The sequence below is a fragment of the Ictalurus furcatus genome, chromosome 20 (assembly GCF_023375685.1).
Source record: "Ictalurus furcatus strain D&B chromosome 20, Billie_1.0, whole genome shotgun sequence".
NCBI classification, from domain to species: domain Eukaryota; kingdom Metazoa; phylum Chordata; class Actinopteri; order Siluriformes; family Ictaluridae; genus Ictalurus; species Ictalurus furcatus.
This window is the reverse complement of record NC_071274.1, coordinates 4166491-4185110: the sequence shown is the minus strand read 5'-3', so window position 1 is coordinate 4185110 and position 18620 is coordinate 4166491. Positions and strand designations below refer to the sequence as shown.

At 41.6% G+C, this 18620-nt stretch overlaps 1 protein-coding gene across 1 annotated transcript in view; it reads right to left on the bottom strand.

Moving 5' to 3' along the window:
- Window positions 1-9979: 9979 nt before the first annotated feature.
- Window positions 9980-18620, bottom strand: part of cux1b (cut-like homeobox 1b) — a 166502-nt gene continuing 157861 nt past the window's right edge. Inside the window, 9 exon segments of the mRNA XM_053651364.1 lie at window positions 9980-11521; window positions 11840-11904; window positions 13329-13409; window positions 13848-13904; window positions 14013-14096; window positions 14623-14739; window positions 15076-15188; window positions 15281-15347; window positions 15489-15625. Coding sequence (XP_053507339.1) covers window positions 11461-11521; window positions 11840-11904; window positions 13329-13409; window positions 13848-13904; window positions 14013-14096; window positions 14623-14739; window positions 15076-15188; window positions 15281-15347; window positions 15489-15625 — 782 coding nt within the window. The 3' untranslated portion in view covers window positions 9980-11460.

Sequence of the window (18620 nt, the reverse complement as noted above, 5' to 3'; positions counted from 1 at the left end):
GATAGGACAGGCTAGATAATTCATCCGGTGTCTCATCCAAGATTTAGGATTTAGAAGGTTCGGGGAGCCCTGCTTCTCTTAGTGCTGATCAGTTGACCTTATTATATGGAGTTCTGAGCATTGTACTTTTATTGTTATTGTTTTTTGAGGATGTTAGCAGCAAGTTTGCACTATTATTAGAAAATCTGAGATCATAGTGAAAAAAAAAAAATACTGTTTCCATGAATGCAAATACAAGCCATGAAGCACTGGGTTGTTCAGGAAAAGGGGGTGGGGTGTGTAGAATTTGATGCATTCGTTATTTGCATATTTATAGAAGCTGCCACTGACTACATCTACGTGCACGGCGATATGCCGATATGAATCTGAATTTGACAATTCGTATTAACGAGTCGTGTAAACGCCGCACGTCGAGACGATATTCTGATTCCCTAAATTCTGATTCCTCACGAAATGTGTCTGTTTGAATCGGAAATTTGTTGCATGTAAACATCCATCCATCCATCCATTTTCTACACCGCTTTCTGCTTTTCAGGGTCACGGGGAACCTGGAGCCTATCCCAGGGAGCATCGGGCACAAGGCGGGGTACACCCTGGACAGGGTGCCAATCCATCACAGGGCACAATCACATACAAACTCACACACCCATTCATACGCTACGGACACTTTGGACACGCCAATCAGCCTACCATGCATGTCTTTGGACTGGGGGAGGAAACCGGAGTACCCGGAGGAAACCCCCGCAGCACGGGGAGAACATGCAAACTCCACACACACAGGGCCACGGTGGGAATCGTACCCCCGACCCTGGAGGTGTTAGGCGGACGTGCTAACCACTAACACTTTATTTGGAAAATTCCACTGGCTGATTGGCATCTCTGAATTGTCCTTATAGTAAGTGAATATGTGTGAAATTATGCCCTGTGATTGGTTGTCACCTCGTCCAGGGGTGTCCCCCCGCCTTGTGCGGGGCTCCAGGCTCCCCACCGCCTTGTGTAGGATAATCGGTACAGATAATGGAGGGATAGATATTTGGTATTTGGAGGAAACCCAGTAGAGCATTACAGACTTGAAACACTTTTTTTTTAAAAAAAAAACCCGACTAGAAATCACAATTACAGCTGCTGATCTGTCTTTAAGTACCAAATCATTCTTATTATGCCATCAGTGAGACCTTGTGATATAATGCATCGCTCAACACTAACACATTCATCATTCAAGCTATTGATAGATATTAGATTTTATCCAGTGGACTCTTCTCTCTGTTCCAAGCGCTTCCGCTCCCTGAAGGCCAACACATAGATGAATGAATAAAGAGGAGCTTCTTCTCGCAGGCCATCCGGGGCCCTCAACCAGGACAATACCAGGGACTAGAGAGAGATCGGGCTTGCTTACACAACACCCACACCAACGTACATTCCTTTAATGCATCTGTTCATTCATCTTCAGGAACCACTTTAAGCCTCACACACATGAGAAAACCAGCAGTGGTATAACAGCATCAGCTTGGAGCGAAGCCGAAGCCGAAGCCGTCACCCCCTCACGCTTTCTCACGCTTTCGCACGCCGGGGTTTCCAATACAATGTCCTGCGAGGGGGGAAGGGAAGAGACCAGCTGGGAGAGGAGTAGGAGTAATAAAGGGAGGAATATCATCCCACCCTGAGGTCTGTTATATTGCCTTATATGTTTTTCTCATCACATAAAGTTATACGTCGCAGAGCTTTATATTTACAGCCACGGTTTATGCATGGTCTTTGCACGGTCGATCAAAAATAGGCTCCAAGACGATCGTATCATATACGCTTCATTTGCGGCCTAGAAAGCACGCGAGACGCGGTGCTAACGCGCTGTTTAGGTTCTGTGTTTGGATTGGATTATTTATGATTTACTCTGGCGGAAGGCCCTCTGCTATGTTAATGTAGCAAATAACAAAACTCTCGCTTATATTCACACTTTCGCACAACTCGGTCTGTTTTCCATTTCCCTGTCTACTGACCGTGCGCACTCGTCAGACAAGACGCCGTTATTTCCGTTTGTTTGAGACGGCTCATGGGATTGGGCACTGGACTCTGACGCTCTGTGAGATACTCTACACACAATGGATTTGCACAGATACTTCAAGAGGTCTTGTGCGTGGCCGAGAGCTTTCTCAGCTTTTCAGAAGACACAGCGAGATCTACGTAGGACAAAGGGAAAACAACCGCATGTCTTTGCGGTGAAAAATGAAGAGTGATGTTACTTATTTCAGAGCTCTCGTGTGGGGTATTAATAGCAGGCGGTGGTGTGTCTGATGCAGATCCGTACGATCTTTATGAGCTTTACAGGCTCGAGCAGAGCATACATCAATACGGTAGGTTTTCCCTCAGGAGCGGTGCGAGTCATCCATTTCCTGGATGAGAAAATAGGATTTCTTTTTTCCTCTAACACGCTGCAACGGAGTGGAGCGTAACATAGACATGGGTGGGGGGGGGGTGCGCATGGGGGGAGGGGGATCATGCTATCTCAATACTACTGGACAAAAAACAGTGATAAATTTCATGATGTTATGATTTTTTTCCCTGTTGAACCTGCTGTTAGTTTGATTTCCTCTGCTTTTGATAGGATAGAAACTAGAGATGCACCGATACTAAATTTCTCAGCCGATACCGATAACCGATATCATTCAGAGTGATATCGGCCGATACCGATAACCGATATCATTCAGAGTGATATCGGCCGGTACCGATAACCGATATCATTCAGAGTGATATCGGCCGGTACCGATAACCGATATCATTCAGAGTGATATCGGCCGGTACCGATAACCGATATCATTCAGAGTGATATCGGCCGGTACCGATAACCGATATCATTCAGAGTGATATCGGCCGGTACCGATAACCGATATCATTCAGAGTGATATCGGCCGGTACCGATAACCGATATCATTCAGAGTGATATCGGCCGGTACGATAACCGATACCATTCAGAGTGATATCGGCCGATACGATAACCGATACCATTCAGAGTGATATCGGCCGGTACGATAACCGATATCATTCAGAGTGATATCGGCCGATACGATAACCGATACCATTCAGAGTGATATCGGCCGGTACCGATAACCGATACCATTCAGAGTGATATCGGCCGGTACCGATAACCGATACCATTCAGAGTGATATCGGCCAATACCGATAACCGATACCATTCAGAGTGATATCGGCCGGTACCGATAACCGATACCATTCAGAGTGATATCGGCCGGTACCGATAACCGATATCATTCAGAGTGATATCGGCCGGTACCGATAACCGATATCATTCAGAGTGATATCGGCCGATACCGATAACCGATACCATTCAGAGTGATATCGGCCGGTACCGATAACCGATACCATTCAGAGTGATATCGGCCGATACCGATAACCGATACCATTCAGAGTGATATCGGCCGGTACCGATAACCGATACCATTCAGAGTGATATCGGCCGGTACCGATAACCGATACCATTCAGAGTGATATCGGCCGGTACCGATAACCGATACCATTCAGAGTGATATCGGCCGGTACCGATAACCGATATCATTCAGAGTGATATCGGCCGGTACCGATAACCGATATCATTCAGAGTGATATCGGCCGATACCGATAACCGATACCATTCAGAGTGATATCGGCCGATACCGATAACCGATACCATTCAGAGTGATATCGGCCGATACCGATAACCGATACCATTCAGAGTGATATCGGCCGATACGATAACCGATACCATTCAGAGTGATATCGGCCGGTACCGATAACCGATATCATTCAGAGTGATATCGGCCGATACCGATAACCGATATCATTCAGAGTGATATCGGCCGATACCGATAACCGATATCATTCAGAGTGATATCGGCCGATACCGATAACCGATATCATTCAGAGTGATATCGGCCGGTACCGATAACCGATACCATTCAGAGTGATATCGGCCGGTACCGATAACCGATACCATTCAGAGTGATATCGGCCGGTACCGATAACCGATACCATTCAGAGTGATATCGGCCGATACGATAACCGATACCATTCAGAGTGATATCGGCCGGTACCGATAACCGATACCATTCAGAGTGATATCGGCCGATACGATAACCGATACCATTCAGAGTGATATCGGCCGATACCGATAACCGATATCATTCAGAGTGATATCGGCCGATACCAATAGTTCTGCCTTTTATACCGTCTTAAAAATTTATAATAATTAATTCCACAATTTCTGAAGGAAACGCAAATAAAAACTTTATACTCTCCTTTTCAACAAGTAGTCCTGATCATCGGATGTTTTTAAACTATTGGCCCATAGCATGAAAAATAGCCTTTACATCAGTGCATCTCTAATAGAATCCTTTTTTTTCTGTTAGACTTTAGCATAGTTTGATTTGTGCGCAAGACAAGTAAATAAATAAATAAACAAAGAAATCTGAGTATGTCAAGCCTCCACAAGACCTTATTGATCCTTCAGCTGTTTTCTGCCAGAAGAGGATGAATTGACATCTTTCTGGACAGAGGGGGATGAAGGCAACACACACACACACACACACACACACACACACACACACACACACACACGGCAACAGCTTAGCACCAGTTGAATCCATCCAATTACTTTGAGGTCACTTCATAGTCTCTTCTCACTTCATAAAGATGTGTATGGCTCTCTAAAAGCTGCTCCCACGTCCCTCAAACACACACTTTGTGGAAAAGGAAAGCATCTTCTGCCATCATAATCATCAGTGGTGTAAAGTGAAGAGGCTGTCTGGTCTCTGGAGAACACCAGGGATGATGTATTACACCTCCGTATTGGAGGATGCAGGGTGGTACTTTAAAGTGGACGTGAACACGTGTGATAGAAGGACGAAGAAGACGTGTCCCTCAGCAGATCTTCATCTAAAAGCATGTTTGATTTGTTTGGTTTCATGTGTTTTATTGGGACCAACAGTATATACAGTAGGTGAAGAGTACAGTCTTTTTAATCGTCTTTCATACAGCAGAAATAAACTACAGGCCACATCTAATGATGTTCTGCTATTCAGTATTAGTCTCTAATTTTAGCACACTGAACTCTGATAACTGCACAAGCATTACCCAGAATCCCCAAGGGTTTTTCACATAACAGATGTTTACATATCATCCACAAGACACAATAATAACTGGATTTACACAAATGAACCAGTTCAAAAGTTTACACACGCTCGATTCTTAATACTGCGTGTCGTTACCTGGATGATCAATGACTGTTATGTTTTGTGAGAGTTGTTCATGAGTCCCTTGTTTGTCCTGAGCAGTTAAACTGCCCACTGTTCTTCACAAAAATCTTTTCCAGCATCTTCTACATATTTGAGCCCTTTCCAACATCTTTTCACACTGAGGACAACTGAGGGACTCGTACTACTATTACAAAAGGTTCAGGATTTGATATTGTATGTTAATAGTGAAAAATATGTTTGTACCACAGGAGCCTCTCAAATGTGGATAAAAGATGTGTGTATGTGGAAATACAACAGTTTAAACACTAAGGCCTGAGATTATGAACACAACAGGAGCAGAAGTCCACGCATCTGCTTACATTTGAGAACAACACACACACACACACACACACACTCACATACACACACACACACACACACACACGTCCTCCGTCCGTCCTCTACCTGAGGACAAAGAGACGAGCTGTACATGCACGACTCCTGATTTATTTCATCATCGTCATCATCGTCATCAAAGCTTCAGCACTGAGATAAAGCAGAGCGGAACATCACTGCACTGAGCTTTCACTCAACAACTCGTATTGTTTCTCTTTCATTTACTACACCCAGAAACTCATTAGGCATCTCTAATCATTTTCTTTCTTCCTTTCTTTATGGAATAATAACTTTTTTTAATATCAAGTCTTAATTTTGTGCTTATTCTTGTATAAGGTTATTTATTTTAATTAGATTAAATTGATGCTATTTATTTAATGAAAAAATATTACACTGTTTATTTTTTTAAATTAATGTCATTTATATTACTTAAAAATATTACTTACAAAATGACATATCTATATCCATCTCTCTCTCTCTCTATATATATACATGTATATATATATATCTCACTATATATATCTACATCTCTCTCAAGATATATATATATATATATATATACACACCTCTCTCTCTCTCTATATATATATATATAAATATATATCTACATGTATCTATATCTATCTCTCTATACAAATATATTTATCTCTCTCTCTCTCTCTATATATATATATCGCTATATATACATCTCTCTCTCTCTATATATATATCTCTATCACTCTCTCTCTCTATATATACCTCTCTCTTGCTACATATATATAGCTATCTCTCTCTCTCTCTATATATATATATCTATATATCTATCGCTCTCTCGATATATATCTATCTATCTCTCTCTATATATATCTATATCTCTCTCTCTCTATATATCTCTCTGTCTATATATATCTATCTCTCTCTCTCTCTATACATCTCTCTCTCTGTCTATATATATCTATATCTCTCTCTCTATATATCTCTCTCTATATATCTATTTATCTCTCTCTCGATATATATATCTATCTGTCTCTCTATATATATCTATCTCTCTCTCTCTCGATATATATATCTATCTGTCTCTCTATATATATCTATCTCTCGCTATCTCTCTCTCTCTATATATCGCTGTATATACATCTCTCTCTCTCTCTCTCTATATATATATCTATCACTCTCTCTCTATATATATCTATATCTCTCTCTCTCTCTATATCTATCTCTCTCTCGATATATATATCTATCTCTCGCTCTCTCTCTCTCTATATCTCTCTCTATATATATCTATTTATCTCTCTCTCTCGATATATATATATATCTCTCGCTATCTCTCTCTATATATATCTCTCTCTATATATATATCTATCTCTCGCTATTTCTCTCTCTATATCTCTCTCTCTCTCTCTCTCTATATATATATATATATATCTCTCTCTCTATATCTCTCTCTCTCTCGATATATATATCTATCTCTCGCTATCTCTCTCTCTCTCTATACATATATATCTGTATCTATATATCTATATTAGAGGATGTTTTATAATTTAAAGTATCATTTACACACATCCCTCCAGATCTGCAAAAACTGTTAAATCAACTAAAACTGGGTTGTCACAGCTAAATCGACTTAATCCCACTACACCACATCACACACCACATCAGAAGGCTGTAAAAGTGGAGTGTGTCAGCTGCTGTCTCTCACACACACATATATACTAGTGCAGGATGGAGCTGTTAGAAGAGTAAAGTCTCTCCATCAGCTTTATGAGGGGTTTAACACCAGTGGTCTCTCTGCTCCTGAGGAGGGTCTCCCCAGCCTCTGATTGGCTTAGCCAGGTCACATGGGCTAATGACTCATCCCCACTCCGTCTTCCAGCATCACACAGAGGACAGCGATGTGACGGGAAGCGCTGTTGCCACGGCGACCAGACCAAGCAGGGGTCAACAAGAACCTGGGGGTTTCCTGAAGGGAGGCCAGTACTATTTCACCTGCTGTGGAGGAAATACTTATGAACAAAAGAGGAAATGGTGAAAAGGAAAGAAATTCTTCGTGAAATGACGCGTTACAGGCATAAAATTCACAGGAACACACTCACATACACAGCGAAAGACAGTTACGCATCACCAGTTGTGATAACTCTTTTTCTTTTTCTTTTTTTAAAGTGTCCTTTCATTCAAACCAAGGATCACAAAGCTTACGGCTCTCTCATTTGTCCCTTTGGATAATTTGCACTTTCAAAGAACGATGTTTGCTTCGTGTTTTTATTTCTAACTTCTCCAAAAACTCAGTGACAGACATTAATCCATCTCATTTTTGGAATGAAATGGATGTGTCAGAGAAGTGAGCTTAAATAAATTAGCTGTTTTTTATGGGATTATGTTTATTATTAAATGAATTATGATGGACATAAAATCTCAGGGGTGTTTCGGTTATGGATCTATAGTCTGGGCTAGAAAGAAATCAGCCCTAGCTTTATTTCTTGCTATTTCATGGCCTTCTGTGTATTTTTACTTACAGCCACTGGTGGTGCTGTTGTGCCTCGTTCCATCCATCCATTTTCCATACCACTTATCCTACAGAGGGTGGCGGGGAGCATACAGCCTACCCCAGGGAACACGTGGCAAAAAGAGGGGGCCAATGCCAATCTTTGGAGGAAACCAGAGTACCTGGAGGAAACCCCCAAAGCAGAGGGAGAACATGCAAACTCCACACACACAGAGTGTAGGCGGGATTCGCAGGCAAACGTGTTAACCACCATGTCCCCGTGTGTCGTGCCATAAAAATAAATACACTATATGGCCAAAAGTATGTGGACGCCGATGTGTTTTTCTTCACCAAACTGTTGCTACAAAGCTGAAAGCACACAATTGTATAGGATGTCTTTGTGTGCTGTGGCACTGAGATTTCACTTCACCGGAACTAAGAGGCATGAACACCTTTGGGATGAACTGGAACGCCGATTGTTCGCCAGGCGTCCTCACATGACATGACATCAATCCCTGACCTCACTAATGAACTCTTGTAGCTGAATGAGCACAAATCCCCACACATAGACAGGTGTGATGGTCAGGTGTCCACAAAACTGTCCACTGACAGTCCATTTAACATCATGATATAAACTGCACACCAAACAAACAACAAACAAACAAACTAATGCTACCACGTCCTGTGCTGTGTGTAGGTGTGCTTCAGCTAATTGTGCTAATTCACACCCAGAGAGTCCTAACAGATCCGGCTCACTAACAGGCTGCAGTGACGATGCGGGTTTTAAAAGCATGGCCTCATCTGCAGCTCTTCTCCATTTCCTGCATTTACAACCCTGTTCGTCTCCCACAGGTTAACAAATGACTCGGGGCTAATTGTAGTAAACAGGATAACGGGGAAGAGTGTGTGCCTGTGTGTGTGTGTGAGAGAGAGAAAGAGAGAGAGAGAGAGAGTGAGTGGGTTTATGTGAACAGAACAGCACCTTCTTTACTCTTTAATGAAAGTGCAAAAGCTCAGGATGACGGTACGCATTAAAAGGCGACTACATGAATTATTCAGCCTCGTCCAAAGAGCTCCCGCTGTTACAGGCCCCCCACCTAGCGCAGCACCACAACACTGTAAAGGACACGCTTCCTTCATATCCACAAGCTAATGTCAGCAGCAATGAAAGAACACACTGCTAGCTAGGATTATGTCATGTGATATATTTTGTTTAAAACCCGCCATTCTTACTTTAATAAAAGGACACCGTGTGAAGACATGGCTCTTCAAATGACACTAAAAAAGAAGGTTTTTTCTTCATGTGTCTAAAAAGAAGCACGTGTTGGCCTTTAGCCTCTCAGACTGGATCTAACGGCATAAAACCACAGCTAATGCACATCATAGAACAAGTGAACACACTGATTTCGCTCTTCTGTACAAAAAAAAAGCCGTCCTTCCTGTCCAGAAAACTGGTTACGATACAGTTGGTGTTTGAACACACAAACACTTACGGCAGTTACAGCACTCGGAGTCCGAGTGAGGAATAAAACACAGTGGGATGTGCTGTTACAGGCAACTAATCAGTGCACCCGAAATAAACCATCTTTTAAAAAAGCTTGGAAAAAAGTGTTTTATTCCTCTTATACTGTAATACCACCGCAAATAATCGAACCCCCGGCCCTGGAGGTGTGAGGCGAACGTGCTATATATAATATATATATAAACATTTTTAATTGGTTTATTATCAGGATTATATTATGATCCCTAACAGTCCCTTAAGGGTTTCGAGGAGCTTTTTTGGGATTGTTGCGCCTAAAAATATTTGATTTTGTGCCTTTTTTTTTTTGGTTTTGTTTTAATAATACCAGTTAAAGAATAAAAAAACAAAACAAAACTGGAGATAAAGGAATTGTTGCCGTACGGCAACACCATGCAGTAAAGGGTTAATGTGAAGTGATACCATGTTGAAACATTTGAAGTGTTTTCTATTTTATAAGCATTTCTGCCTTGTTAAGACATACGGCTAGTCTCTTTATTTCAGGCTTCTGTTTATTTATTTAAAAATAAATAAATAAATAAATCCCCAGCCCGGAAATTAGCTCCGCCCCCCGGTCACCAATTTCCCTTTAAAGACAACTCATTTGACATTTTACTCATTTAGCAGACGCTTTATTATTTATTTATTTATTTAAAGCCAAAATGACTTGTAATAATTGCGCTGAGCTGGGGAAGATTAAGGGCTTTGTGGGTTTCTGGGAGGCTGAAAGCTTGTCCCTTTGTTTCACCTCACAGGCTGCAGAGGGCGCAAAAAATGACAAACTGCTGCTTTAACACCAGTTTAAGATCAAAGATTATTGAGCATATATAGAGCTAGATATAGATCCTCCATTTTAATATATTAACGTGCAAAGCTTTATTTAAAAAAAAACAAAAAACAACAACAACCAAAAAACACAATAATAACCACGATCGACCCGTTGTAGATGCTCGACAGTTTTATTAGGTTAATAATAAGAGAAAACAGCAAAACAGAGACGTGCCAATTCGCACAGGAAACGGACGATGCTCGCATATGTATTACACAATCTAGATCATAACATGATGTACCGTGCTGAACAAAACACAATGAGATGATCAGATGATCTGTAAACAACACGGTCAGATCTTCCATATCAACCAACTCGCTTTTGAGCTCCACGAACACAATAAAACGTTAACACACCCTGAACCCTAGGTTTAACTTTCCACAAAACTAATATATATTTATTCATTTCTACCCTACTGATTAGGCTTCTGCGTAGAATTTAAATAGAGATCATAGTAACCCCAAACCCTGTTAATGATTTAAATGATTTGGGGTTCAAATGACAAGAATTTTTTTATTTTTAAAGCATATAATAATGCTAAATGTTTTAAAGATAATATGAGATATATATATATATGAACTTAACTAAATGTAAAATTTAATCACCTACTAATCATTTCACGTTCCTCGAGAAGAAAAAGAAAGAAAGAAAGAAGAATTCCAACATAAACTGGTCCCCACTGTAAAGTCAAGCGGAATGATTGATGTTTTCTTTGATTAGAGTTATGAACCAGCTCGCATGCACAGGCACAGAAATGCTCCTTTATACTGATCTCTACTGTATGATATAATCGTTAGGCATTTTGGATTAGTCTCTCGACGCTAACAAACCAACTGCACCCTCTAGTGGTGCGATCGGGCTTTGCTCGGAAATCCAAAGCGAAATACGAAAGCGTTTGTGCCAGGTTGTGTCTGAATCACATTGTTTTTAGGACATAGGGTACTAATTTAGAGTACGAAGTTATAGTCATGTATTTGAGCGAAAGAGTAGAGAAATAACGAAGACCGTCAGCTTTCGCGGTCACGCTGCTTCACTGCCACATCTCGGCATTCTCGCCGTTCTCGTGGAAACGGTGCAGGTGGTCCGAGTACCTGCAACGTGGACGGTGACACGGAGAGGAAGAAGAAGAAGGAAAGACATCGATCAGAGACGGCAATAATAAAACCCGAACAACAAGCGTGTCATGGGAACGTGTGGCAGCCTGGGATCAAATCAGTTCACCTGCTGGTTAAACTCACTACGTTTACATGCACATTCCCATATTAATCACATTTTGGCAATGTTCTAATATTCCCACCCACTGGAATATTCCTGCTTTAATCGGAAATTAATCGGAATATTATTACTATTAACAACACATGAAAACAATTAGTTATTAACTATGCGTGTGTGTGTGAGGAAGCACTCACTTCTTAGCACAGTATGCAGCACAGTCCCGGCCAATACTCTCGCTCCAGGCTGTTTTATAGAGAACCTGAAACGCACAGATTATCACATATCAATATATAGGATTTATTATTATACATATCACTTAGCTATGAAGCTTTTCTCATTTGTCAGGTAAAGCTGATAGAAAGAATCTGTTCACATCCTTTCAAAACAGTACAAACATAGCAGTCAAGACTTCTCAGTAGCAATAACATTCTTTAAAAGTGTAATAACATGCACACAACTGCTCCGTCTGGACACAACAACGTCTAGACGATGCGCTAGAAATTACAGCGTATGAAAAATGTATGAAGTGCACGCGACCCAAAATCATCGCCGTGTCCCGACCGGCACACTCTCCGTCCTAAACAGTATCCGAGGTTAGAATCAGCGAGTTCCAAACGGTAGTATGTCGAAACGAGTATCCCGACGGCACCCCGGATGGTCCGCGATGTTTTCGGCTGATCTCGCCCAGGATGCATTTTAGAGCGGTGGAAATGAAATGAAATAAATAAATAAATCAAGAGAATGATGAATTAAATGGAATCATTTATAAGAAATACCGAATGAAGAAAAGCTGAAACGCAACGAGGAGTTTATCGTTTGCGGTGAACGTTCTCTTCCGTTACACACGACGTGTTCGTTAGCATGTCCCGGTACTTGCGTACTCTTTTTTTAATACACACTTAAAAGTATGTACTTCTTATTCACAAAAACAGCACGTACTTTTCGTACATACTATAAAGTACGTCTACTTGGACGCAGGGCACGTTTCCTAATGATCCAGACTTACACTTCCTTTTACTGAACGAATGATTAGCAAGCTAGCAAAGACTGCTAAGAATAGGACGCACATTTCATAGCAGTAAGCTCGAACATTTTTAAAAGTTATTATTTCTCATACATCCTAACCTAACGTTCTGAGAGAAAGACAAAACAAAACAAAACAAAAAAATGAAACAAACCGAAATCTAACGCACAAGCTGAAGTAAACAGAAACGTCAGCTGTCTTGCTAGCGATCAGCTATCTTGCTAGCAAACGTAACACTAGCTGTGCTTCTTTCTAGCTAGTTGAAATCTAGCAGCTATTCGGTTTATAATTTTGCTCTTTTCAAGGTCTGACAAAACATATATATATTTTCAAATCCTTAAATCAGCTCACGTTTATGGTTATTGACTCACCTCAGAATGATCATCAGACCTTAACGCTAGGCTACTGTAATGAAGGTATCATGAACAATAGCAAGTAGCCATACTGATGCAATACTCCGTGAGTAACTACAGATATTTTAAGAACCGAATCAAATATGCTACAAATGATCCATAATTACATGAACGGATCAACCCGTGGTGCTTGCTCGTAACTTCGTAGCTATGTTTTTTCAATATTTTGACGTACGTGATGCACAGTTCTAGTTGAGGATGGTAGTCAATAAGGGATCGGTACGTAGTGTAAGAGTAGCTCTTTACCAGAAACACCAGGCAGTGGAGGAAGAGCGTGTAGAAGAAAGCAATAGTCCTGGCCATCTTGTTGGACAGGATGACGCGACCCTGGAATACAGACGCACCGATTTTCAGCCATTTTGATTTCTATACTGCACCCATAGCACATATTGTGTTTCTCTACGTATAAAACTGTACGGTTAAAGAGATTTCCTGATAAAGAAGGCCAAATCTCTACATCTACTGTGCAAATGTAAAGGCTTTTGAGTGAAGAAGGAACAAAAAATACACTTCACAGTAACATTTTATCGACATGACAGAATCACAAACAGACTTCTGTTATAAACAGGGTTGCCAGATCCACACAGATTGAGACCGAGGTGTCATATACGATGATAACAAGACAACAGGATAAACTTTTGGTACTAGAAGTGTGTTCAAAATAGCAATGGCATCCCTGGGGTACACGAATTAGATGTGATCTTTAGTACAGTGTGTGTGTGTGTGTGTGTGTGTGTGTGTGGCTAGTGTATGTGTGAGACACACAAAGCTGAGGGTGGCCTTGTCCCATGGGCTGAGGCTCAGGTATCGTCTCTGGCGCTCCTGAGGACAAAAAAAAATGAACAAGATGACAAGACGTGTTAACAGGAAGCTATACTCTGTAGTGATGTCATTTAAACACGTCGGTGTTCAGAGGGAGTCTGTTCTTACCTTCCTGCTGAAGGAGGCAAAGGGGTCGAGTCTCTCCTCGTACTGTGACGAGTAGCGCATCACGGTGTCATCACTGCCTCCACTCTATACACACACACACACACACACACACACACGTGCACACGATCAGCTTCGTAACTGAACTTAACCACAAGCTTATGCCTAGGACTACTAGGAGTGTGATGTTCACGCATGCTCCTCCGAAGCTCCTGAAGCCATCCAAAGGAATCTTTTTTTAACCGCTGCGTCACAGGACAGCGCAACACACTCAGAGGAGAAGAATTAGCGCTATTCGTCCTGTTACGCATACACGTGTTCACAGATGGCCATAACTGCCTAGCGTCTCTCTGACTGACACGAGGAAGAGAGTAACGCAGTCATGACATGCCTCCCACCCAGACTGCACGGACTTCTGGAGAGCATCTGGATTCAAAGTCACGATAATAAAGGTGAACACTTTTCTACCAGTCAGGAGCTTGCGCATGAATTTAACCCCCTCGGTTAAGCCGCGTCTGCTGTGAGTCGTAGATCTGACCCAGCTACAGGAAGCTGTGCGAGTGTTGACTCGGGATTTAGTGACATGTCTGAGCTACGGGGTCGGAGGACTCACTCTGGTCGGGTAACTCTGCAGGAACTTGATCTTCTCATACAGTTTGATGTTGTCAGCGCGCAGACTGTCCAGCTCCGACTGCAGGACCTGCAGGGTCTGCTGCATAGAACGACCTTCCTGAGAGACACGGGGGAATGAGAGACAGCGTCAAAGATACAGAACGATCCCAGACACACAGAGACATATAGATAAGACGGTAGAAAGTAGAAAGAAAGAGAGAGAGAGAAAGAGACAAACAGAAACAACAATAGAGACCAATGAACAGAAAGGAAGAGAGAAGAGGAGAAAAAAAACAAGGGTTTTTATTTGTGATTAAATATTCTGTAGATCGTATTATAGGATACAGAGTCTACAGAATTCTAGTGGACTTGAGGTATAAGGGAACGAGTGAATTTAAAGTATAAGGTCACTAGTGGACTTCATGAATAAGGGCACGAGTGTAAGGGCACTTACAGCCTCCAGTTCCTGGTTACGAGCTCGGAATCTCTCTCTCTGGCTGGAGATGATGGACAGCAGAGAGTCCATCTGACCCTGAGGAAGCTCAGCCAGAGAAGAACCACCCACTCCTTCGCACACACACACACACACACACACACACAGGTTTATTCAGACTGTCTCAGATCCACATGGTGCAGAGTGTGTAGTTTATATGCGTTACCTGTGAACAGAGCCGTGGCCTCTTTAATAGGCTCAGGGATTCGGTCCATGCCGCTCACGTCCGCCCCCTAGTGGACACAAATCACAAGCTTCAGCACTCGTGTCGCGTGAACGTCACTCGACGCCACCATTCCACATTTCATTTCACTACTATCTCCCTTTCCCTGCTGGAGTCCCCGCTTGCACTCTGAGCGGCCCGTGTGTTGTACCTCAGCGTCCGGGCGTGACAGGGAGGACATGGTCTGGATGGTGCTCAGGTCGTGCTCCAGTTTGAAGATGAGCTCCTTCTGCTCAGCGCTGGTCTTCACTGCGGCTGAAAACTCCACCTGGAGCGCAGCGTAGAGTCCTGTCTCACACACACACACACACACACACACGTCATGTTGTGCTTATCACATCATCAAAGCAGTGAATTCAAACAGTCAGATACTGGAAATTTACTTTTCAACCAACAAATCCTTCCTTTATATATATATTTTTACCAAAAAAAGCATTTTCTTGCATAAATCCTAAAATGAAATGTAACGTACCTGTAGCGAGGATCTGTTTTTAAGGATTGATTACACAAACACCCGAGGGGAAAAGAGATGGAACAGGTTTCGCTGTGCAGATATTAGCCGAGGAGACGCCGAACGTTATTCATTATGAACTCAATGTTGAGTTTCTTGTTTTATTATTAGTTTCATCGCTATTCAGTACCACGTACAAAACAAGGTGTTTCATGAGGAAAAAACACGAGGTCGCTCTCTAAAGCTGCTAAAGAAGTGTTTCATTAAACGCACTTGGAGGGTAAAGCAGTTAAACCACAAAATAAAACCAATAGTACGGTCTGTAAAGTGTAGCCAGAGGGTCCGAGACTTTTTCATTTAGTTAGCGGTGGAAACCACAGCCACCATTATACAGTACGTTATACTTATTACTGAGCTTGACTCAACATTTGGATTGAATAAAACTTAGGCCTGTAAATACCGTTACCGCAAATCTAATATTCAAGTAGTTGGATGCTCGGAAATAAATTTGTCCTGCGTGATCTTTTTGTTCCCCATAGTACAAAACTACCAAGTATATATTTAAGAGCATTTTAAATAAGCCAGTTGTTTATATAATCCAAAATGAATGCGAGTTTTAGGGGAAATGGGGCGAAAGCGAGTTCCAGCGAATGGCAGAGCTCATACTGCATTTCAATAAAACTCTGTAACTTGGAAATTCTGAACTCTGACTCGGAAAGAAAAAAAAAAAAAAAAAACGAAGAAAACTCGAAATTCCTGCTCAGCAACTCTCGGGGCGGTCTCCTCGACCCCTGAGTTCAGCAAGTGACTTCAAATCGAGTAAACCGAGTAAACCGAGCAGTACTTCTTTCATTTTAAACGAGTTCTAGTGTATACACGAGTATTTGCTTTAGATTAATCTACAATGGCTATATAAAAAAAAAAAAAGTCTACACACCCCTGTTAAAGTAGCACCTTTTTGTCGTGTCAAAGAAAAAAAAGAAAGCAAGATGAATCGCGTCAGAACGTTTGCCCCACCCTCAACGTGAAATTACGAAAAACATTCATTTTAGGGAAGAAATCGGACAAATAAATAATTTACAATAACCTGGCTGCATGGTGTCGATCAGGAGAGGGGTATAAAAGAATTTCCAAAACATCACCTGTGCCAGTGAACACAGTGAAGATCATCATCAAGAAACAGAGAGCACGACAGTGACATCACGTCCCTCCGAAATTGATAAAAGGACACAAGACAGACTTACAGGGAGGCTGCCAAGAGACCTACGGCAACATTAAAGGAGCTGTAGGAACACCCGACGAGTACTGAGTCTGGGCTTGGGGGTAAGGCGGCTAGACGGAAGCCCTTTCTCACAAAAAACCATCCAAACGCAAATAAATCACCGTAAACCATGTGGCAGAACGTGTTATAGTCTGATGAGACCAATTCCAAAAGGTATCATAATTCCATTAGTGGTCGCACATCACCAAAACCCACTGTGAAGCGTGGTGGTGGCAGCGCCAGGCTGATTTTCATTAGCCAGGTCTGGGGCTGGAGGGAATCGTGAATAGCTACAAACAGCCACCAGTCGCATACAGCCAAATCATCAAAGGAACGGCTTAACCAAGAGAAGATCAATGGTTTTGAATGACCATTCCAGAGCCCAGACCTGAATCCTAAACTAAACTAAAATTCTGTGGGGTGACCTGGAGCGGGTTGTGAACAGGACATGCGCTTATAATCTGACAGATCTAGAACGTCTTCGCAAGAAAAGAGTGGGGAAAACATCACCACGCCGAGATGTGCCACACCGATTCACACAGACTCTTCCCCAAAAGGAGTGACTGCGTGACGCAAGAAAACCAAACGGTGCTTCAACAAAGTATTAGTTTAAAGGGATTGTTTTTCCACTTTGCAATTTCACATTAAAGGTGGGAAAAGATCTGACACGACCTTCGTTAGTTTCGTTCTTTCGTTCACGTCACAAAAATGTGCTATTTTAACAGGGGCGCGAGGACCTTTTATATCCGCCATATAACACTGGTTAAATAAATAAATAAACAAACAAACAAACAAACAAAAAGGCGTCCAAGACACGTAATCAGATCCGTATCGATGCGATATGTGAAATGATGCGATCATTACAGGACTAGAAATCGCTATAGTAACAACTATAGTGTTCGCGTGTTACTATCCACCAAAACGTGCGACCGTACGTGTCCTTGTATTTAAAATGTGTGCGTCGGAGAAGGGAATAAATAAAGGGACGGACCACGAGCCATCTGTGTTTGTATAAAAGATATTTACTTCAATTATCACACCTAGGGTGCTAGTGAATAATAATAATCATAATAACATTAATAATACATTGTGAAGATTTCTTACAGTGATATTGCTTCTCCATATTGTATAAGGGACTGTCTTACAGTGCTGAGAACAGACTACATGACACACTAAAAAAAAAGAAAAATATTTATATATATATATATATATATATATATATATATATATATATATATATATATATATATATATATATATATATATATATACGAGGAAAAGAAAAAAAAAAACCTCAACAAAGATCAGAGGGGAAAAAAAGAAAAAAAAAAAAGAACGTGAAATGAAAAATCTCGAACCTGACACGAGGTCGAGGTCCGGAGGTGAGCGGAGAGAGGATAAAGGCAGTACAAGTTTAAAATGCTCATGCAGACTGACGTGACGAGGTCACACTGAAACACACAAGGTGGAGTTCGGGAAGAGCGCTTATTCTTCTCAAGTGTCACAATAAAAGTCAAGGATCGTGCGTGATTCAGCGGGTCTACGTTCATGGGATTGATTCACGGGATAGA